The sequence below is a fragment of the Pteropus alecto genome, unplaced genomic scaffold (assembly GCF_000325575.1).
Source record: "Pteropus alecto unplaced genomic scaffold, ASM32557v1 scaffold155, whole genome shotgun sequence".
Taxonomy (NCBI): Eukaryota; Metazoa; Chordata; class Mammalia; order Chiroptera; family Pteropodidae; genus Pteropus; species Pteropus alecto.
Window position 1 is genome coordinate 10,859,058 of NW_006438113.1, and position 23,400 is coordinate 10,882,457.

General features: G+C 51.6%; 2 protein-coding genes across 7 annotated transcripts; one reads left to right on the top strand and one right to left on the bottom strand.

Annotated features, from left to right (window-relative positions):
• Positions 1-6: 6 nt before the first annotated feature.
• Positions 7-8,168, top strand: NDST2 (N-deacetylase and N-sulfotransferase 2). Of its 6 annotated transcripts, none has more exons than XM_015592230.2 (15): positions 7-260; positions 2,235-2,394; positions 2,477-3,819; positions 3,968-4,055; positions 4,360-4,514; positions 4,698-4,883; positions 5,132-5,260; positions 5,392-5,574; positions 5,662-5,758; positions 6,126-6,249; positions 6,381-6,555; positions 6,734-6,904; positions 6,990-7,099; positions 7,292-7,394; positions 7,491-8,168. In XM_015592230.2, the coding sequence occupies exons 3-15, from the start codon at positions 2,815-2,817 to the stop codon at positions 7,614-7,616; spliced, it is 2,652 nt and encodes an 883-aa protein (XP_015447716.1). In that variant the 5' UTR covers positions 7-260; positions 2,235-2,394; positions 2,477-2,814; the 3' UTR covers positions 7,617-8,168. The 6 variants fall into 6 exon arrangements, with proteins under 6 accessions (XP_015447716.1, XP_024905205.1, XP_015447715.1 ...); XM_025049437.1 differs by having other exon boundaries at positions 2,481-3,819; XM_015592229.2 differs by having other exon boundaries at positions 2,358-2,394.
• Positions 8,169-8,228: 60 nt separating this feature from the next.
• On the bottom strand, positions 8,229-23,193 carry ZSWIM8 (zinc finger SWIM-type containing 8). The gene is given in 27 exon segments (XM_015592227.2): positions 8,229-8,705; positions 8,837-9,015; positions 9,271-9,390; positions 9,552-9,728; positions 9,829-10,012; positions 10,250-10,738; positions 11,267-11,490; positions 11,640-11,929; positions 12,106-12,334; positions 12,428-12,586; positions 12,683-12,923; positions 13,354-13,478; positions 14,073-14,171; positions 14,378-14,561; positions 14,661-14,840; positions 15,102-15,233; positions 15,987-16,695; positions 16,697-16,966; positions 17,477-17,652; positions 17,797-17,998; positions 18,408-18,528; positions 18,660-18,741; positions 18,854-18,961; positions 19,138-19,310; positions 19,486-19,580; positions 19,827-19,980; positions 22,127-23,193. Coding segments are annotated over 27 exon segments (5,514 nt in total). The 5' UTR covers positions 22,335-23,193; the 3' UTR covers positions 8,229-8,501.
• Between the last annotated feature and the right edge of the window lie 207 nt (positions 23,194-23,400).

A 23,400-nucleotide genomic window follows, 5' to 3' on the forward strand; every position in this document is an offset into this window, starting at 1 on the left:
AGAGGACAGTCCGACTGCCTGGCACTTGGGCGGCGCGGCTGCCCTGTCCGGAGGCGGCGGAGACCAGAGCAGACGCCGCGAGCGGCAGCGCGCCGCTTCCCCCCGGTGGGAGCGGTGGTTGGCCCCGGCTGCGGCAGAGCGTTCGCTGGGAGATGGCGGAGCTGCCGCGACGAGGCCCGAGGCCCGGACAGCAGGGAAGCCGGGCGGCCCCGGGACAAGGCGGAGTCCGGGGACAGCGGGGACGCCGCCCAGTCCGCCGGGTGAGCTGCCCCTGAGGATACCCCACACACAGGGTCGCCTGCAGTTTCTCCCGTCTGTTGGCACCATACCACCCGCGGGGTCGTCCTGGGCGGCTCCTCAGCGCGGCCCTGCGCTCCCCTCGCCCTGCGTCCCTTCTACTTGCCTCCCTCATAGTGGCCTCACTCCCCTCAGCTTGCCCCCTCATCATGGGGCTCCTCCTCCCCTGTGGGCTCTCCTAGCCCAATGCGCGTCTCGATGTCTCCCCAGACTCTCCTCAGAGCTCTCCTTGCCCCTTCCCTTTAATGCTCCACATCCAGCGCTCTTTCCATATCCACCTGTGACTTCATATACCCCCTCAGCAGCGTCCCTTCATCCGTAAGTTGGTGTGCCAGCCCCGCATTCCGGTGTCGCCACTCGGTACCTCCTCCTCTCACAGCATCTGCTTATCTTCCAGCACGGAGCCCACACTCCCGCCTCCCTCAGTCCCTATCACTTTTTTCCAGCCCAGGCCTGGATGACTCCTTTGGTTTCTCCCTCAGAAACTTCACACTGCTGCACATAGATACAGCAGCCCACCTCACCTGTGTTCCTACTTCCAGATAGCACCCCCGGCACCCCATCTCAAAATATTGCTGCTGCTTCTAGGTATGAAGCTAAAATGCAGTGGTTAAGAGCATGGGCTCTTCAGTCAGACTGGTCTGACTGAATCCCAGTTCCTCCGCTGACAGCTGTGTGATCCTGGGCAAGTTACTAAGCTTCTCTGGACCCCAAATTGCTCTTGGAAAATGGAGATAATAATAGTATCTACCTCTTACCTACCTCTTAGGGCTAGTGTGAGCATTAAATATATGGAAAGCTCTTAGAAGAATGGCAGAGAGTAAGCTCTCAATAAATGTTAACTACAATACTTAATACATCCCCAATATCCACTTCCCTTTCAGTGACTTCTCACCATTGTTTTCACCAGAGTTTCCTCTAATTCTTAGAGTTCACCCCTTTCACCATTTTGGTTCTTTCCCAATTCTCTTTTCATGTCAATTAGTTTTGCCCAGGCCAAAGCTGAACTGTTCTTAAATCATCTCTCTCAATTCTGAAGGACCCTGTCCCTGCCTAATCACCCCTAAGATGTGTATGTCTGGAGGTGGGTGGTAGAGAGGAATTGCCAGCCACTGGCCTTACTAGGAGTGGCTAAGGTGGAGAGAGCAACAATAAAGCTTTTAGAAGCAGTCTATATAAGAAAAAAAGGGCTCCAAAATTAGGTCTCAGTAAAACTTTTCTGATCACACTGACCTTATTCCTCTCTTTTATTGTTTGGATATGACTTAAGCTCCTGTTGCTTTCTGTCATCCAGCCCCACTCGGTTTGCTCTGTTTTTGTAACAGGACTCAATTCCTCATGTCTCTCCAGGCTAGCTCAGGACTCTACTGAGCTGTTTATGGATGAGAGAATAGTACCACTTAGGCTAAGTTAGGAAGGAGAACTGGAGTGGAGAGGGAGAGAGACTCTGGACTCAGCTCTCTGGCTTTTCTCAGGTCCCAGTGATGTGGCCTGCTCTTGGGTTATGTTTTTATCATCTCTCCTGACACTGGCACAAGTGAGGTGAAAGGCAGAGGATGAGTAATTTTTCATAAGCAATGAAAAAGAGAGTCCGCAGGTTCTGGGTTTGGAAGCTAATAGAATCATTAGCTAGCACCATTTCTCTTCGCTCTTGAATTCCCCCACCATAGTGTCCACCTGACTGCATGTTCGTTAGTGCTGTTAGCCTGTGAAGTTGGGTTTGATTGATGAGGAAGATTAACAGACTCATGAGTTTCCTCTTAACTGATATCTTGTTGGAGCACAGGGCTTTCCATTCCTTCTTCACAGGAAGACCAGAGCTCCTGCTGGCTGGCCAACTGCTTGGTCATGAGATGGTAACTCCTTTCAGAGCAGGTTCATTTTTAGCCTCCTGGACTATTTGGCCTTTCATTCATGGGAGATTTGTTCCTTTCCAGCCCTTGGATATACTGCTCCAGCTCTGAGCTTAGCTCGGGGAGGAGACTTTAGACAGTATTCTAAGAAGGGGAACAATCTCTGAAGCTAAGATTTGAGACTCAGATTGTGTTGTTCTTCTACAGGAGATTTTTTTTGGAGAACAAATCCTGTGAGCAGAAGGTAAGAGATGTGTGAAGAGGGTAATAGATTAATGACACAGTTTCAAAGGGAGAAACAATCTATTGATTTCTCTGTCTTACAGATAGGAAGGGAAGAAATTGTGAATTTTGCTGACCTCTGATGTGAGGACCTCAAGCCAAGGGTGGAGCCTGACTAGATTTACATCCTGAAGCTATGGGTCAGGGGGCCATGGTGACCTGACACCAATGGACTCTGTCCAGTTGTCCCCTGTTGCCCTTTCTACCTCCCCTACACTATACTAAGGGGACTTGTCTCCACCTCTTCAGGGAACTGACCCTGAGGAAATCCCTTTCCCCTCTTTTCCTATCCTTTCACCCTCCCAAGAGAGCCCCAGCCTATAGAACTCCTACCTCCCATCCCTTGAGGTGGTCCCCCCATCCCTCTATCCCCTTCCTCGCCATGCTCAAGCTGTGGAAGGTGGTACGCCCAGCTCGGCAGCTGGAACTGCACCGCCTCATACTGTTGCTGATTGCTTTTAGTCTGGGCTCCATGGGCTTTCTGGCTTACTACATATCTACCAGCCCCAAGGCCAAAGAACCCTTGCCCCTACCCTTGGGAGACTGCAGCAGTGGTGGGGCAGCTGGCCCTGGCCCTGTACGGCCTCCAGTCCCACCTCAGCCTCCCAGGCCTCCAGAGACAGCTCAAACCGAACCTGTGGTCCTTGTGTTTATAGAGAGTGCATACTCACAGCTAGGGCAGGAGATCGTGGCCATCTTGGAGTCTAGTCGTTTTCGTTATAACACTGAGCTGGCACCTGGCCGAGGGGACATGCCCACACTGACTGATCACACCCGGGGCCGCTATGTCTTGGTCATTTATGAGAACCTGCTCAAGTATGTCAACCTGGACGCCTGGAGTCGGGAACTGCTAGATCGGTATTGTGTGGAGTATGGCGTGGGCATCATTGGCTTTTTCCGAGCCCATGAACATAGCCTACTGAGTGCCCAGCTCAAGGGATTTCCCCTTTTTCTACATTCAAACTTGGGGCTCCGAGACTACCAAGTAAATCCTTCTGCCCCGCTGCTGCATCTCACACGCCCCAGCCGCCTGGAGCCTGGGCCACTGCCTGGTGATGACTGGACCATCTTCCAATCCAATCATAGCACATATGAACCAGTGCTTCTTGCCAGCCTTCAGCCAGCTGAGCTTCCTGTGCCAGGACCAGTGTCTCGCCGGGCCCGGCTTCCCACCGTGGTACAGGACCTGGGGCTTCATGATGGCATCCAGCGGGTGCTCTTTGGTCATGGCCTTTCCTTCTGGCTCCACAAACTTGTTTTTGTTGATGCTGTTTCATACCTCACTGGCAAGCGCCTCTGCCTGGACGTTGACCGCTACATCTTGGTAGACATTGATGACATCTTTGTGGGCAAGGAAGGTACCCGCATGAAGGTGGCTGATGTTGAGGTCAGTCTTTTTTCCTTAGAAGCTATTTCAAGCTCTTACCTGTCAGACTCCTTTCCTTGATTCTGAGCTTGTCTTAGGAATACTTCTCATTTTTCTCCTGCTCAATCTGCTCTCTCCTGATTTCTTATGTTCCTGCTACTCTTCCCAGGCTCTGTTGACCACCCAGAACAAACTCAGGACCCTAGTCCCCAACTTCACCTTCAACTTGGGCTTCTCGGGCAAGTTCTATCATACTGGTGAGCTCATTCCCCTGTGCCTTCAAGCATATCAGTCTTAATTTGATCTGTTCCATCACTGTCCATCTTTCTGGGTAGACAAGTTGGAGAGAAGGGGCAAGATTTGGAGTCACAATCCTGTGAGGAGCTAATGGTGGGTATGAATTTAGTTTAGCATGGGTGGCTGGAGGGCAAGTTGACTAGCAGGGCAATTAGTCTTACATGAGCAGATGTTCCAAGGATGGAAAGTGTTCAGTGTTGTTATAGAACAAAGGAGGGCAGATGGGCTAACTGGCTGTGGTCAGTGGTCATTGTGTGGTCATAGGGACAGAGGAGGAGGATGCAGGGGACGACATGCTGCTGAAGCACCGCAGAGAGTTCTGGTGGTTCCCCCATATGTGGAGCCACATGCAGCCACACCTGTTCCACAATCGCTCTGTGCTGGCTGACCAGATGAGGCTCAACAAACAGTTTGCTCTGGTGAGACCCTTGCATCTCTTCCTTATACTTTTCCCCAGAGATAATGGTTTCTTTTCAGCCTTCCCCTAATAGAGTACCGTTTCCCTACCCTTTACATTTCTTTCTGTGGAGGCATCCCCACCCTCTTTACCCTCTATTCCCCAAACCTCACCAGGTCCTGGTGAGAATCTATGCCATTCCCAGGAGCATGGGATTCCCACGGATCTGGGGTATGCTGTGGCCCCCCACCACTCGGGCGTGTATCCCATCCACACGCAGCTCTATGAGGCCTGGAAATCTGTATGGGGCATCCAGGTGACCAGCACTGAGGAGTATCCCCATCTCCGCCCTGCCCGCTACCGCCGTGGCTTCATTCACAATGGCATTATGGTGAGGGACTCCTAATGCAAATTTGAATCAAGCTCCCACATTTTGACAACTTTCAACTTGACCTATGTCCTGTCAAATAAGGGTTGAGGGGTGAAAAGTCATGGTGCACATAGCAAGAGTTTTATTACTATTAACTTCATTCAGACTGAGTCCTTCACAAACCCAGGGAATCCTAATGCTTCAGGACTTTTGTCCTTCATCTCATTCTCCTTTTTAAATCTCATTTATCCCTATTTTTTTCCCTCCAGGTGCTGCCACGGCAGACATGTGGCCTCTTCACTCACACAATCTTCTATAATGAGTATCCCGGAGGCTCCCGTGAACTAGACCAGAGCATCCGTGGTGGAGAGCTCTTTATGACAGTGCTGCTTAATCCGGTAAGGTGCCGAGAAGATGAGCTAGAAGAATGGAGAGCCAAAGTGCTCGCAGGCTGGGACCTTTGCTTACCAAGCTTGCTTCTGAGGTGGGGTAGGCTCTCCAACTCTAACATGCAGGCACCCCCTTGCAGATCAGCATATTTATGACTCATCTGTCCAATTATGGAAATGATCGACTGGGCCTGTACACCTTTGAAAGCCTGGTACGCTTCCTCCAATGCTGGACACGGCTGCGCCTGCAGACTCTTCCTCCTGTCCCTCTAGCACGAAAGTACTTTGAACTCTTCCCTCAAGAGCAAAGCCCTCTTTGGCAGGTATGGGTGAAAGTCAGGCTGACCAGACATGATGGTGGGGAATGAAGAAAAGATTAGACCTTATCTGATTCCTGGCCTCACCTTCAGAATCCCTGTGATGACAAGAGGCACAAAGATATCTGGTCCAAGGAGAAAACCTGTGATCGGCTCCCGAAGTTCCTCATTGTGGGACCCCAGAAGACAGGTGAATCATCCTTAGACAATTGTTCTTGCCCTGCCTTAAACACAAGAATCTTTGGCCAAGGAATTCCCTTCTCATACCCACCCCTCATTAATCCAGTCTCTTGAGATAGTGATTCTTACTTAACCTTGGTTATATATCAGAATCATCTCTTGAGTTTTTTAAGATCCACAAGTGATTCTGATGCACAGTTATGGCTGAGAACTACTGTTTGAACCCTTCCCTGGGCCTCACTCAGACTTTCCTTCTCTTACTCCAGTTTGGCCAAAGGGGATTTTACTACCCAGAGTGGTTGCTTTCTTACTTCAAGAGCATGTTGTTGAGCTGGTTTCTCTTCCATGGACTTCCTTGGACTTTCTCTCCTGTTTAGGGACCACAGCTATTCACTTCTTCCTGAGCCTGCACCCAGCTGTGACTAGCAGCTTCCCTAGCCCCAGCACCTTTGAGGAGATTCAGTTCTTCAACGGCCCTAATTACCACAAGGGCATTGACTGGTGAGACTGGGACACTTTGGAATGCTTCTCAGAGGAGCACTCCCTACCCCCAAAGTACCCCATTTCAGCTTCCACTATACTGATGTTTGGCCCTTTTCACACTGCAAATTCTCTGCCTCTGTGCTTTTTAGGTACATGGACTTCTTTCCTATCCCTTCCAATGCCAGCACTGACTTCCTATTTGAAAAAAGTGCCACCTACTTTGACTCAGAAGTTGTACCACAGCGCGGGGCTGCCCTCCTACCACGAGCCAAGATCATCACTGTGCTCACCAACCCTGCTGACAGGGCCTACTCTTGGTACCAAGTGAGCCTGAAGCTAGGGACATATTAGGGTTTGGGGGAGGGAGGTGGTCACTGCTAGAGAGACAGAAAGGGATAAGGGTAGGGATATTAAACTAGTGCCTTGGAGAGGGTTGCCAAGAGTGGGGCAAAATGATTCTGTCAAATCACCAATCCCTTCTCTTCCTACTCCTGTCCTTCAGCACCAGCGAGCACATGGAGACCCAGCTGCTCTGAACTATACCTTCTACCAGGTGATTTCAGCCTCCTCCCAGGCCCCTCTAGCACTTCGTTCCTTGCAAAACCGCTGTCTTGTCCCCGGCTACTATTCCACCCATCTGCAACGCTGGCTAACTTACTACCCATCTGGACAGGTACACTCCCCTGATATCCCTCACTGGGGTCTCCCTTCCCCTTAACTTCTAAAGAGTACAGTAGTAACCACATCCCTGTCCCTAGTTGCTGATTGTGGATGGGCAAGAGCTGCGTACCAATCCAGCTGCTTCAATGGAGAGCATCCAGAAGTTCCTGGGTATCACACCCTTTCTGAACTACACACGGACCCTCAGGTGGGAGAGCATGACCCAGGAGAGGACTATGGGGAAAATGGGAAGCAGGCTGACCATGTCTGTTTGGACAAAATGGATTTACCCTGTCTCACAAGGAGACCTGTGTCTTTTGGGCTGGGAGAGAGAGACAGTGTACCTTTATGGGCTTGGATTTTTCTCCCTGCCACCTAATGGCCTCTTCCTGTTGAGCAGGTTTGATGAAGATAAGGGATTCTGGTGCCAGGGACTTGAAAGTGGTAAGACTCGCTGTCTAGGCAAGAGCAAAGGCCGGAGGTACCCAGACATGGACACTGAGGTAAGTAAATTCTGGGGCATGTTATCCCTCTCCACTCCTAAGATCTGTTTCTGTGTCCCACTTCTTACCATTTCTGCCTTCATTTTTCTCTATCAGTCCCGCCTTTTTCTTACGGATTTTTTCCGGAACCACAATTTGGACCTGTCAAAGCTACTCAGCCGGCTTGGACAGCCAATGCCCTCATGGCTTCGGGAAGAACTGCAGCATTCCAGTCTGGGCTGATATCCCAGCCTCCTGTACCAGCAAAAAGCCCCCTGCTTCTCTAAAGGGCAAGCCCAGAGCAGGGCCCACAAGGGGGATTTGAGTGGCTTGGCCCCACCCCCTTCTACCTCAGTGGCCCTCAGACCTGGGATGTCTGAGAAAGGAAAGGTGTCCCTTTCCCAGCTCTGATGTCTGATAAAGGGGCTTCCCTTGATACCCCACATTATGGTACTAGTCACCTTTGACCCATGGTCTTAGAAGGTGGGGAGGAATGAGAGAGTACAGGCAGGGTATAGAGAAAAGTATTAATCAAATGATTTCCCTGTTCATCCCCAGAGTGTATACCTGGCTGTGGGAGGGATCCCTTACTGTGGGATTAATGGGATATACCTGTGGCCCGACCTCCCTAATGTCATTCACATTGAATGGAGATGAGGTCGGACAGTGGCTCATAGAGCTGAGTATGAGCCCTAGCTGTGGGCTTGAAATGTCCTTAATAAACATCCTTATTTTTCTGCTTTGTCTGCTTCACTGGAGTGGGAGAAATCTAGAATAAAGCAAGTATCAGACTTTTCCCCTGGTTCAAGGTTCATCTATGTGTGGAGGGAAAGAAGGGAAAAGGCCAGGCAGACTAGAGTAAAAAAGGAGTTTATATATTTATAAATGCCAAATAAATACCAGAGGCCACCCAATGCCCCCTCCCAGACAGGGATATCTCCCCCAACCCTAGGCTTCTAGGGTCTGAGACATCTTGGCCCCAAGCTACAGCCCAAGAGCAGCTGCCAGTCTGGGCTACCAGGGAACTAGGTAGGGATGATCTGTCCAGCCAAGATTCACTCCCACTGTGTGAGAAGCCCCCATAGCCATAGGCTTGTGTCCCTGTATAGGGCCCTAGAGGGGTCAGACTCAGGGGGAGAAGGTGGTCATCTCGAGTGAGACCTGCTGCCACAACTCCTTGGTCTGTTTGCTGCGTTTGAGGTTCTGAAGGATGTCGTTGAACTGCATCATGCCCATGGGTGTCAGGCAGAAGGCGCTGCGGGCACTGCGAATTGCATTTACAAAGTCGTCGTAGTCGGCAGGGGTCAGGTGAATCAAGCGGTGGTGGATGTACTGGAAGAGAATGTGTGGAGAATGAGCCACTAAGCATGGAACCAGGCCTCTCTGCCCTTGCATGTTGGGTGATTTGTTCCATGCCTGCCCAAGAGGTGTTCTACCCTGCTGCATATTTCCTGGGTTGTCACCTGCATGTATGCCTGCTGACAGCGCTGCACCAGTTGGTGGAAGGCCGGGGCACGCAGGTGGTTGTGGGCATGAGCAGGGCTCAGCCGCTGCAGCGTCTCCATGACGATCTCCTGCAGCACAAACGGGCTCAGCACCCCCTTGGCTGCCCCCACACAGAACTGGTGCACGTAGTTCACTCCTGGGGGGCAGGGGGAGGGGCATAAGACGGGGGTGGCCACCTCTGCCCTAGGGACCCAACTTTTATTTCTCAGCTCTGGCCTGGCAGAGAGCCTCCCTCCACCCCAGGAGCTGAGGTAGCCCCCCGCCCCCCGCGCACGCACACATACCCGACCAAGGCCTCAACTCTGAGCAAGAGCTAGGAAGGAGGTCTGGGATAGGAAGGTGGGGGAAGCAGGTGGGGGCGGACAATGGTCCTGGGGAGGGGAGGTGTTACCCAGCTTTGCTGCCAGCCCCAGCAACCATTTGACATCATCTGTGTAGGGAGGGGAACGGGAGAAGTTGTTGGGGTGATCGTTGTGTGCTCGGCGACCCAGCATCTCCAGTGCCAACATTCCTAGGAGAAAAGAGTGGACACATAGTGGGGGTACATCCTCTTCATCCTCTACCCCAACCTGGTATCTGGTCCTACAGTAAAAAAATTGAACTCTGTGATGTGGTTGTCACTAAAGAGATGCACAACTGAAGGTGGGGGTACAGAAAGAGACCTCCTCTTACCAACACGGTAGGCAGCATGCAGGTGATGAAGGCTGTGTGGGTTGACAGGCTGACTGTGCGTCTCCTCCTCCGGTGGTGGAAAACCCCCGCTCACCAGAGGGCTGGGCTGTGTGGTCAGGGCAGGCAATGAGGCACCCTGGATGGCTGGAAATGTGGATGCTGGATGGACACTGCTCACTGAGGGTGGGATGAAAGCCATTGAGGAACTCAGCCCCAAGAAGGGCAGAGAGGATTCCCTCCCTACCTCCCCTGCCCAGTGTACCTCCCCTCCATTCACCTGTTCCCTGTCCCCACAACTCACAGGCCACACTAGCGGGCAGTGGGAGCCCTGGCTCTGTGTGATAGGGATGTACTGTGATGGGTGCCATGGAAGGGACGGGGAAAGACACAGCAGTGGCAGCAAGTGAGGGGGGAGTCACCGAGTAAGGGTACTGAGCCCCCAGGAATGCAGGATGCACACCCTAGAAACAGAAAGAGGAAGAGAAGGAAGATACCAAATTATATTAGGATGTAGCTCTCCCACTTCGTCCCACAACTGGGTATCCCTACCTTTCTCAGTTGGGCTGGGTCTCCCAGACTCCCACCACTTCACCCAAGACTCAGACAGCCCTATTCTCCCAGAGTACCCCACTCTAACCCCCAATGAACTCCTAATATTCTCCCATATGCCCAACACCCCAGTAGAACACTGGTCTCACCTGTGGGTATGCAGAGCTGGGCACAGGGAAGACGGCAGGCCGGGGCATATGAGGCATGGGGTGGGCAGGATGAGCTGGGTGGGTGAGGTATTGAGGGCTGCAGGGCAGGTGGGGCTGTAGAGCAGTGTAGGGGTGCAGGCCAGGGGAATGTCCATGCCCCAGTCCTGGACCTGGATATAAACTGGACCCCACCGAGATGACTGGCACCACTGTGGCTGCTGCTGTCACTGCTGCCGCTGCCACTGTAACGGGCTCAGTCCCTGGGCCTCCCCTGCCCTCAGGCAGCCCCCGCCCAGCCTCCCCAGCTGTCCTGATCCCACTGGCACTACAGCTTGTAGCCCCTTCACGGGCTGTGGATGAGCCACCTGCTGTTTGCTCATATAGCCAGAACCACTGGTGAGCAACCTCAAACAACACTTCGGGGTATACGCCCCCACCCTTAGCCGCCTCTTCCACTGCCATGCAGGCCTTCTCCAACATGAGGTTATCCTGGAAGGGAGGAACACAGAGGGTTAAGAGGGAAGGGCTTTACTTAGGGATGGCATTCCAACATCTCCCCCAGAACTGGCTGGTTTCCGGGGAAGCATGAAAAATCAGAGCCAATGCTCAGAGTCTGTCAGTGAAAGCTTCACAGACACTGAAAAAATACTTGCTGACCAGTAGAAGTCAAGACCCAGTTTCAAACTAATTTAGCCACTCTGTCTCATCTAAGTCCCATCATATCCCCAAGGCCTTCCTTAAGCATTCCATCCTAGCGATCATCTTGGTGCCTAAACTACAGGCCTCTATTTCCTTAACTGTAAAATATGAACAATCCTAACCTCAGAGATACAAGCTAAAAAAAGTAATGGATGTGACAGCACATTAATATGTCAAATGTCACCATGAGAGGACAAACTGGATAGTTTGTGAACTCCAGCATATGGGAATTAAGAGCTGGGCTGTCAAGATTTCCCCATGCCCACCTTCCCTGCCCAGATGCCCCAAAGCAAGGCCCCAGATTGCCTATAGAAATACCTGCTCCTTGCACTGCACCAGGGCCCGCTGGATCTCATTAGGGTTCAGTGCATGGGCATGAGGCAGGCAGCTTAGAGCTAGCTCTGCTGCTGCCCTCACCATATTGGAATCTCGTGCCCGTGATGCCCTGTCAGCCAGGGATGCAACCTCAGGAGGCGTCAGGTGCCCATCCCAGCATTCTACCAGTATAGTCAGAGCTGCACTGCCAATCTCCATTGCCTGGCCTTTGGGGAAAAGAGAGAAAAGCAGAGTGGGGTTAGCATGGGCACCACTGGGGACTGGAAATGGTGTCTCTCCTCTGAGATCAGTAACAAGGCTTTTATCTCCATCAATTAATCCCCTTTCCATACCCAAATCAAAACACTGGATTTACCTGTAATCCAAGAAACGTGGGAAGAATAGGTACGTGAAAGCCAGTTGGGAGAAACAAAGTTGTGCAGGCCAAGGGCATAAAGCCCAATTTCAAAGGCGCAAAGGTGCAGGTTGCGGTGAGGACCCTGGTGGCCCCCTGAGGAAGATGGATGTGTGAAAATGGAAGTGCTGCTGTTGCCCCCTGCTTTGATCAGCACCGTCTTCGCCAGCTCGAAGTAGAAGTGTGCAGCTGCCTCTGATGGCTGATTGGGTACATGAGGGGCATGACTCTCGGGACGGCGGCCCTTGTACCTGAAGGGACAATGGGGTAGGGACAAGGATTGGGGTTTCTCTGAAATGGGTGTCCAGGTAGGTTGGGAAAGACCAGGGTAGGTGAGGACGTTAAAGGGACAATAATTGGATTACACTAGGAATGTGGCTCTGAGGGTGGGCCAGATCAGAGAGGACAGATATTTCTTCCCACTGACCTTCCAACTTCAACTGTCTTCGCCCGGGCCCCTCCACTGGCACTGGCCCGGCGACTTCCACTGGAGGACGAGGAGCCCAGGGAATCTGAGGAAGAGCTGCTAATGCTGTCACTGTCCTGTCCTCGACCCCAGGAGGTGGGGGCCCAGCCTCCTCGAAGTGGCCTCCGGCTTAAGGTGGGAGAGCTATCCGATGTTGTTTCAGGGGCACTGCTGTCAATGCTGGCCATGCCTAACCCCCCAAAAGACAAGTCAGTCTCAGAAGTTCCAGAAGTTAGATTCCAAGAATATCCTTCCCTCCGTGTTATTCCATGGGCTGTCATACCTGTGTGCTTCTTCTTAGGCCGCCCTGGGGAGCCCCAGCCCCGTCCGTTGTAGCCTCCACGACTGCCAAGTGCCAGACGGCTGGGAACCTTCCCCTCTGTCCTTGGGGTCAAAGCCGCCTCAGATGGGAGACTCTCACAGGGGGAATGTGGGGAACTCTCTAGGTGGAGAAAATAGGACAGTGGGATGAACCCAGGAAAGGGGAACCAACATGGTTCCATACCATTCATCCCCCTGCCCAGTGCCCCCACCTCACCAGGCACATTCTTCTCTGTGAAGCCCTCAGTGGGGCCTGGCCCAGCCCCTGCCACACTCCCTGGTTGAGCAGGCCCTGCAGAGCCTGAGGTTAGTGGCTGCAGGGCCCCTGGAACAGATGGGCCCCCATGCTTTGAAGGAGACCTCTGGCTGGCTGTGGCTGGGCGGCTAGATGAGTAAAACGAACTCAATGTCTGTGGTTTATGCGTCTGGCTCTCTCGATCCAAGAGTTTGTCTAAGATCTGAAGAACAGAGAAGTGGTGACAGAATGCTCTTTATCTCCTGACTTCTATTACCTTCCTATCTCCTTGAAACAGCTTAATACTACCTCCTCGGTAAGTCTTCTCCAGTTGTAACTATAGGAGAACCTTCTGGAAGATAGGTGCTAGCTTAAATATCCTAGTAGCCTCTATAACACATACCACTGGGATGAGTATATCGATATTAATATTGAAATGAATGAATGAATGAATGACTTTATGCCATCTATTTCTCTTCTTCCACCTCTGCCCAAGCACTGGTCTCTCTTGTTCTTTATGAGGTATTACCATGATTCCCCACTTATACCCCATGGGCAGAATAGCCCATTTCTCACTTTACTGGGAACCCCTGAGAAACATGGGGGAATTTGTTTGCTTTGCCAGTCAAAATCCCAGTACCTCAGTCTCTTACCTTTTTGAGCTTGGCCTGGTCATCCTTGTAAGTGATCATTAGTGCCAATGCCAAGTCACCCTTCTCCCGACGTGTGCCTTCACACAGGAGGGGATGCTCTGCCTCACTCACTGTCGTCTTCATGCCTGTGAGAAAGAGAGGTTCAAAACTGAGAATGGCCATAACTCCCAAGACAGCAAAAGTAAACAGGCCAGGGCTCCCAGCTACCAGCATGCAAGGTAAGGAGTTCTATTGGTCCAGGCCACATCCCCTATACACAGGTCCCCATCGCCTATTACACCCAGCCTTAGCTAAGCTCTGGTCTGCTTTTTAAGACCTTCATAACCTGGCCCACTCTGCCTTCCCAGCATACCCATCACTTTAAGGAAGTTGGGCTCCTCACTCTCATGAAGACTTGATTGCCCCTGTCTTTATTCATGGTTTTTTTGTCCCCTTACTTAGGACTTAACTTGATTTTTTAACCTACATTCCATGTTCTACCTCTTCCCTGCAGCCTTTCCCTAGATTTTCGATTTGTTGCCCTTATAACACCCAACACCCACAGCACACATCTTTGCCCTAAATACTTAACTGTCTTATAGGTACTACTTGGCTCATGTATGTCATCCTGGCTTCCCCATTACCACAGAGCCCCTTTGGAACAAGGCCCATGTTTCGTGTCATTCGAGGTCTGAGACACACTTAGCTCACAGATATGCTCAAGACACTGTCATACTCACCCAAGGCAGCAACTGCTGCTTCAAATCCCAGCTCCTCATCCCCAGGCATCTCGTTGTTCCAGTTGCGACTTGGAGGGCGGGAACCCGTGGGAGAAACCACTGGATGAAAGTTGGGGTAAGTCAGGCAGACAGAACTATCAAGAGAAAGAATGAAAGAGAGGGAACCCAAGACCCTCATCATTTCAGACCCTCCCATGAAGATGCCTGATGGGTCTTAGGCAATTCAGAGCCTTGGAGCTCTTGGTTTTTCCAAAAAAAGCTACTCCTGCCCCAGCTTCCCACTTGCTGTAGAGTCAGCACCATACCTGGAGCACAGAGGACATCAAAGATGAAACTGGCCAACATAAGAGGCAAAACAGGCCGATAGTCACAGAGTGTCCCCTCCCGAAGCTCCTCTGCCCGGCAACGCATGGTACTCATCTCACTTGGACCCAGAGGAATCTTCTTGAGCAAGGCAGCCACCTCAGACTCCTGGTATGCCAGCTTTACCTGAGGGGAGAGGAAGAGGCTCAGACCTCTAATATTTCAATGTGGATCAAGGTACAAGGTTCTGAGATTACAATACAAGGCTCAGATAGAACCTCTAACCTCTAAGGCCTTGGTAGAAGCTGGGGGCCGCTGTAGCTCCAAGGCAAACATGCCAACTCGGAAGGCCAGGTTGTGGTGCTCTGGGCGCTCACTTAGCACTGTCAACAGGAAGGCCGCCTTAGTCAGGGTGTTGGTAGCCACCCAGGTCTGACGGCTTGTAGATACCTTGTTCTTCTTTCCCTGAAGGCCAGGTTGTGGTGCTCTGGGCGCTCACTTAGCACTGTCAACAGGAGAGGGCGGCCAGTCAGGTTGTTGGTAGCCACCCAGGTCTGACGGCTTGTAGATACCTTGTTCTTCTTCCCCTAAAGAGAGAAGCACAAGGAGGTAGGAAGATGAATCTGACTCACCTTGGTGGAGGGAGGAGGAGGCTCTCACTTGGGGCGGGAAATAGGAAAGGATTAGGGGTAGGAGGGGAGGGAAAGGGAAGGGAATCTCTCTCACCTTGGCAGGGGGCGGCTCTACCTTGAGGTCGGGTGGGTTGGCTAGCAGGTCCTGGGCAAGCTCCACAGTGAGACGGGAGGCCTCACTGCTGTAGCCATGAGCATGCAAGGCCTCAGCACAGGCAAATAATACCTGGAGAGAGGACATGGGCACCAGACAGGTTGAAGTCCAAGGGCAGAACACCATACACACTCATGCAGCAAACATCCCGTGAGCACATGCTATATGCTGGGCCCTATGCTGTTCCTGGGTATACCATAGGAACTCAGTCTGGTTACAGAAACACACAAACCATGGTGAAGTCGGCTACTATTGGTAAAGGTCAAGAAAGGAGCAGGTGGGTAGAATACCTCACTGGGACTTGGGGCAGAGGGACAAACTCAGAAAAGACTTCCTAGAGGAACTGATGATCTATAAGATCTCTGTGACCTAAAAAAGGAACAGGAGCTAACCAGTAAGGTCAGGGAAGACTATTCCATGAAGAAAGGCCAATCCATGCAAAAGCATAGATGCAAGAGAAAGCATGGCAAGCTACAGGAATGGTTCCAATGACTATAGTGTAAAAGACAGAGTAGCTAGATGAGGCTGGAGAAGCATGCAAAAATCAGACCAAGTGAAGCCTCATAGGTAATGCCAAGGACTTTCATTTTGTAAACTAAGGGCGATGGGAAAACACTGAAGCATTATAAGCAGCAGAGTGACACAATCAGACATTTCAGAAAAACTAATATAGAAGCAATGTCAAGAATGGGCTATAGGCAGGGAGGCCAGTTAGGAGGCTGTTACAGGATTCTAACAGTCATGCTATGGTCCTGACAATCCCAACTAGAGCCAAATGGCCCCTCTCCCAGTTGTGGCTAAGGTGTACCCTCAGAGTCCCCTCACCTCCATGCGACTCTCCTGTTCCAGTGGCTTCAGTCCAGCAAACAGGTCGTGCTCCTCCCCAACCCCGCCCTCGGCCTTCTCTTCCTCGCCCCCAGCCCCGTCCTGGGCATTCAGATAATATGCCTGGTAGTCATCATCCTCCTCTCCAACTGCAGGGGCTGCCTCTTTGGTTTTGGGGAGCCCATTGCCACTCTCATCTGTGGAAGGGAGGTAGTCCCTGGTACAGACCTCCCCGGGTAGTAGGCCAGGGGGGCCAGCAGAGGCTGTGGGAGGCTCAGGCCCTTCTGAGAAGTACACGCCACCATCTTCTTCATAAGTATCTGGGGGTTCAGGAAGGAAGGTGGAATGGCCTCGGGAGCCACCAGAGGGAGGGCAGGGTGGCAGGCTTTCAGGGAATCCACCAAAGGTGCTGGCCTCTGCACCCAGGGCCAGGCTGCTGTCATCCAGGCTCATTTCAGCCAGATCCGGCTCCAAGGAGCTGTCTTCACTGCTCAGCCTTCGCTTGCTCCCGCCGCCTGCTGAGCCCTTACCCCCACTGCCAGCCCCACCCAGTGCCTTGGCTTTGCCCCCACCTGGACCCATCTTATGCAGAGCCTTATCTCCCCCCTCAGCTGAGAGGCGGCGGGGACCCCTCTGTGACGAGGGGACCCCCTCACCCAACCCCTTGCGTTTGGCCCCAGGCTCCTTGGGCCGCACAGCTGGAAAAAAGCCGCTCCCGGGATTCTTCCAGGCCCCCAGATCGGGAGGCGCCTGGCCGAGGGGGCAGGGCTCGGGCCCAGCACAGTGCCAGCTTCCGGTCAGTGCCACTATAGGTGACACCAGGAAGTGGGTAGGCCTCTTCCCAGTTGAAGTAGCAGGCCTCCACCGCTGGCCGGAAGCCAGGGAAGAGCCGCTCCAGGGTCTTCTTGTGCTGTCCCCGCTTCACATTCTCAATCACCTTCAGTTGCCACTGGCGGAGCTGTGCACACAGTTCCCGGCGACTGTAGGAACAAAAGGGTGAGGCTGTTAGGGGCTACATTCTGCACCAAGAAGGGATAGAAGTGGGTGGAGTAGGTATATACCCCAGGAAGCGGGGGACAGGGAAGAACCCAGGGAAGTATTTCCTGAGCTAGCCCCATGGACATCACCCCAGTACTCAGAGACTAGAAGAATGGTACATCTGTATGTATACAAGAAGATGAAGGCTTCCTATACTAATAACCCATTCCTGCAGAGATACAAGGGGTGGAGAGTTAGAGGAGGTCAATCAACAGGATTCTGCTGACACATTTATTGACAGTGACCAGACTGAGACACAAAACTAGTCTGTTGTATGAATATATCATAGTTTGTTAATCCATTTCCAAGCTGAAGGACAGTTTTTGGTGATTTCAAATATAGCAGCCATAAACATTTGTGTGTTAAAAAAAAAAAAAAAAAAAAGATAAGGGCTTGGTCTGTCCTGGGCTAGCCTAGTCTCCAAGCTGTGGTAAGCGTAAGGGGAGACTCACCGCTGAGGGCTGAGTGCAGGGTCCAGCACAGCCAGCCTCCACAGTGTGACCATCTCATCACACATGCTGGCACATGCATGGGCTGCCACCTCTGACTGCCCATTGCTACGGCCCGTGTGCCCACTGGCACTGCTGTGTGAGGCTGAGGTGCGTACGCTGTACCACCAACCTGTTATCTGGAAACAAAGAGAGTTCTGAGATCCTCCTAAAGGCTTGGAGAAAGAGTAGCCCTCCCGAATGTCCTTGTCAGCAAGAGGGTTAAGAGGTTAAGGGAAGGAGAAAATGAACCACCATGGGCCTACCCAACTCTGGCAGATTACCTGTTCATAGGTGAGACACTGGTCAGTGAGAATTTCCAACAAGGGGGCAGCATTGCTGTCCCTCCGTTTGAACATCTCCCGTACGATGCTAAGCAGGTTCCAGACACCCTCTGGCTCGCGGCCCCTCAGAGGGCGCAGTAGACATGCCCATTCAGCGGCAGCCGGAGGCTCCGTGGAAGACAAATACATGGAGTTCACATCACTGTGAAAGTAGTAAAGTGGAAAATGATGACCCTAAGATGATGCTGAATAAAGCAGGTGAGAGTGCAACAGGGCTTTGACACAAAAGGGGCCTTGACCCAAAATAGAGTGTAAGGAAAAAAGATGTCCATGACGAAATTCTTAATCTCTCTCTACCTCAGTTTCCCAACTTCTGAAAGGGAGAAAAATAACTTCTGTTCTACTTAGCTAAGAACAGATCACTCTGTGACTATGGATGATAAAACTATAATCATCCATTGATTCATTAGGGACATCTACTGTGTAACAGGCACTGTACAAGTGCAAGGAATCAAAGGTGGGAGGCGCAAGCATTAATAGAACAAAGGATCTGACAACAGTCTGAGGTATGTTCTCCTTTCAACACACAGGCATGAAGAGATCCAATTTACCTGAAGACCACAGGGGAGGGGCCACAGAACTTGTGCAGTGTCTTCTTGATGTTGTCAGTGAGTGTCGATTCATCCAAATACCAAGTACTCTGGTCAGAGGCTGAGGGCCCTGCTGTGGGGTCTGGGGGTGACAGGCAGTCAGTCACCTAGAGATAGGGGCCTGGATTTGCCTGACAACATCAAGCCTTTAGTAAGTGGTACTCTGTACTACCAACTTTCTTTCTTCTTACTGCCCTTTCTTACCACACTCACCTGGGGCGCCACACACTGTATTGATGGCTGTTGACTGGGAGGAGAGGAGTTCATCCAGGAGACGTTGGGCTGTGGGGAGGATCTGAGGGGAAAAGGACAAAGGCATAGGTGACCCAAGGAGGACAGGGCCTAATAGGAAGGCTGATAATGCAGCCCTAGAGCTAGTTGGAGAAGGGTGTGTCAACCTCACTCACCTGCTGAGGGAGCTCACTGATGAGGTACTGAGCAAACTTCTGTAGCTGGTCCCTCTGTAGCCGAGACAAGGACTCTGAGACTGGGGCCCGCAGGCAGACTGCAGAAGCCTGAAGGGGACAGAGAGAGAAACAGAACAATCTGAGAAAAGGCTTGCTGATGCTGGGACTAGGGATAGAAAGGCAGAGCAAGGGAGGCGAGGGGGCTCACATTATGGCCAGGCATGCAGCAGAGAAGGGGGGGATGGAGCGTAGGATAGGGCCGGGATAAATTGGGAGGGCCTCACGTTGTGGATGCGGAAGAGACAGAGTGCCACGACATGGGTGCACCATTTGGCCCCAGCCCCACAGGTGCAGCTGCAGGAAGTGACCCGGCAGCGGTCAAACATCACAGCCACATTGTAGGCCCCTTTAGGGGGGACCATCTGAGGTGGCACCACGGTAGCACTCAGGTGGAACCCTGGGGAGAAACATGGGTATGGTCAGGAAGAGCCATCAAGACACAGGTCTCTGTCCTCAACTCCGGGCCTGCAGTTATTCAGACAACCTGCTCCAGTTGCTTGCAGTAGGTCCCTAACTCATAACACAAGGATGAGAGGAGCAGGCTGTGCCAAAAGGCATGATGGGACCCTTACCTATCTGCAGCGGGTCTTTCACAGCCCTCATGCGGAATAGCTGATCTCCTCGCTGGAACTCATCTGCACTGCCATTGGCCAGGCATGAATATAACCTGAGGGTGAAGAAGAGGACATAGCCACAACTGAGCAAATAACCTCTATACATCCTGTCAGAGAACACAATGCCCTGGGCACTCTCTCCCCAGTGTCAATCCCTTTTGGGGAAAATCCAAGGCATTCCCTCATCCCCTTGTCTTCTTACTACAGCCCCCAATACAATATCCCCTTTGTTCTGTGGGAAGCCCAGCACACTGTGATGTATCAGGACCCTACTCCCACCATCAGTCCTTTAGCCTCACCGAATATCCTCTTCATTCTCAGGAAAGCTCCAAAAAGCAATTCGGAGCTGTAGCTGCTCAGGCACTGGGGGGTAAACTTTCTCCACCACTTCAAATGGAATATGAAATGCCACCTGCTTTGCTGACAGCTCCACTAATGGGATCACCAGTCCATCTTTGGAAACAAAGGTTGGGGTGAGGAGAAAGAAAAGGGAAAATGAAAAGGGTTATGATCATTGGGCACCAATACCAGTGCCACATTTTGGACCCCACCTTCACTATGAAAAACCAAAAGATCCTCCTGTCACGAAACACCAACCCTTAAGATGCCATCTGGGGGAGGCGAGCTAAACAACCCCAACCCACAGCCTGTTACCTAAGGTTTAGAATAGAAGACACCAGGGATATCCCAGAAACTCCTGGCAGCAAACAGGTGTGTTCCAGGATCCTAGTAGGTAATGCCTTTCACAAGGCTCAGCATCTTATTTCCCATACACCCAACACTTTAAGATTCGTATTACATTGTAAATGTCTCCCTCTGGCATTCTTTTCTCTAATTGCTTTTTTAACTAACCCTTTTTCTCTAGATGACTTCAGGCCTCAATCTAAGGATGGAAGATAGATAAGAGCCCAGAAGAGTTAAAAAAAGTGGGACCTCCAGAAGCAAGGGAAGCTACATTTCCTTTGGCACACCTGGACCCGGCTTCCAACAATAAAAGCCCTGGGTTGAGGGAGAGACAGGCTATCCCAAGGGAACCTAGCTGCTGTTCTTGAAATCACCTGGGGTAGGATGGAGTTACTACTCAAAGTTTCAATCAAAAAGCAGTGAAACACAACAGACTGCACATCTCACCAACTGCTAGTCAGATTAGAAACAAATCAGAAAATCATAGAGCAGAAAAGAACCTTTTTTTAAAAAAAAAAGTTAATCTCTTTATTTTACAAATGATTGACTCAGGGCAGCCTGGGATGGAAGTGGGTGGGGGTGGGGAAATAACATGCTTTTGTAGATTTTAACCTGTTCAGGAAGATAATCTGTAAAAATCTTCACCCCATGATTTCATACTTCCCTCAAAGTGAGGGAGCTCTAAGCCCCCAGGCCACCCGCGCATGCAAAAATAAAAGTAGAGAAGCCAAAGAAGATGGACAGTGAAAATATCTATGATCTGTGTGTGTGTGTGTGTGTGTGTGTGTGTGTGTACACAAAGCACATGCTTTCTCACCAACTAAAGTTGAATATTATCACTCCTAAAAAGTAACACATGTAAATTTCTTTTTGTCCCAAAGGGGTGCTAGAAATCTCTGTGGGGCAGTTTGAAAAATAGGATTCTTGGAATGGCCAGAGGAGAATTGCAAAGTAACCCCCTCAGCTGCTGAAAAAAAGTCAGCTTCCACTGAGGCCCAGGACAAAAACTGTGCCATGAGGAAAGCAGGGAAATGATGTCGTGAGTTCTGAGCCTTTGGAGCTTCTCTTACCATTACTCTCCTCTCCATCCCCTTTAAAGCAAAATTCTTCATGGCAATTATCAGTTAATTCACTGAAAGACCCAAGGATGAAAGAAACTCACAGCAAAAAGCAGATAGAACGCTTCATAAGGGGACTTCAGAGACACTACCCACACCCTTCCCCAGGCACCAGATGATGGAAATTTAAGGCTCTAATCCAGTGGTCCCAACCTTGGCTTCTGACAGATGTTCAATATGGCCAGAAACTAAGCTTCTGATTTAAATCTATAGAACTATGGAATCTCCTCTCACAGGCCAGTTCACTTCCACTTTCTTCTGGGTGGAATCCTTTTTTGGTGCAGCTGGGATCAGAGATCATCACCCTGAATCAAGAAGTTCCCAATGCACGTTGCGATGGGAATGGTCACTTCTTCACAATCCACCTCCTACCCACATTCTCCTCTACTTTCAACTTGCCTCAGGCTGAACTCCGTAAGTATTCCCAAGTCCCAGAGAAGTCTTCTTATCCCATCTCTAAGGCAAATGAACGACAAAAGATCTACTTTCTGTCGCTAATCCTATCCAACCCAGAATTTCCCAGCCATCACCCAAATCTCTTTCTCTCTTACACACACACACACACACACACACACACACACACACGCACACGCACGCACGCTGGTGTGGAGAAGCCAACCCCAGAAAGACCAGAAGAGCGAGTCTTTAAGTCCGTTCAAAGCTTGGTACAGCTCGCGGGTCCGGGACAGCTCCCGAGCGGGGACAGCTCCCGAGCAGAGACAGCTCTCGAGCAAGGCCACAGCAAGGCCGGAGCAAGGCCTGCCCGCTCCACTACCCCATATCCCGCTCACCCTCACCTCGCATTCTGGTACCGCCACTGCCACCTCCGCCACCGCCGCCAGTGGGGGAATTGGGCCCCGCTGACTGTTTGCGCCATCCCCGCCAGTTCTGGCAGAGGCTCTCGGCCTCAGAGATGAAGGAACAGAGCGAATCCTCTTCAAAGCGGTCCGAATCCTCGAATGAGAAGCGCTCTCCGTCCTCCCACTCTGCGAACATCAGCTCCATGGGGCCCGCCCCCCCCGGGGCCGGGTCCCCCCCCGCGGATCCGGGGCCTGGGCCGCCGGCCGGGGACTGAGGGGAGGCCCGGGGCCTGAGGGGCGAGCCGGGGCTGGGGGTGGCCGGGGCGCTCAGGGCGGCCGTGCCGGGCGAGGATCTCAGGCCTAGGAGAGATACGGGACAGGGCCTGGCCCAAGAGCGAGGTGCAAACGGGGATCGCGCCCAGTCTCCGAGACTCAGGGCCAGGACGAAGCGCTGGGCAGCCGGGGCCTCTCCAGGGCTGCGGCACCGCCTCCCCCATCAGCTGATCTGAACTTCCGGCCGCGCCGGCCACCACCACTTCCGCCCTCGCGTGCTCGGGGACCAGACCGAGTACGGGCGGATGCAGCGGACCTGTGTATTTTATTGCTGCGTTTCCTGCTTTTTTGCTCAAAGACACCATAAGAGGAAGCCAACCCCCGAAGGTATGCAAAACGACTACAGATCCCAGCGATAACTCGGCGTCCATGTCCCCAAGGAATAAACATTCGCCAGGCATGCCGGGAATCGTAGGCTGTCAAGCAACACCACAGGAACCATTGGGTAGTTATTGTCCTAACTCCGGTAGGCCCCGGGGTCGCTTCACCTGCTGGGAGTTGTAGTCCAAAAGCCTGCATTCCAGACTTCATAGCGTCTAACTGGGAAAGCACCAGAAAAAGGCGTTTGATTTCAGGAGATGGTTGTACTGTCTGTCACTGGGGCCTGTGAGTCAAGGGGTCCTTAGCCTTTTTGTGTGCCACGGACCCTTTAACAGCCTGGTGAAGTCCCCGTATCCCCTTCTTGGATTGTTTATAAATGCACAAAATGAAATACAAGAAATATAAAGGAAACCAATCATGTTAAAATACAATTATAAAAATATTAAAACAAATTTGTAACATAGTAACACTTCTTTATTTACACATTAAATAAGATCCAGCAACAAGTGTAATAACTACCATAATTTTGAAGCTAGTGATGAGTACAAATGATATTGAGATATCTGTAACAAACTGCAATATATGAAAACATTGCGATTTCATATAGGTATTGCTAA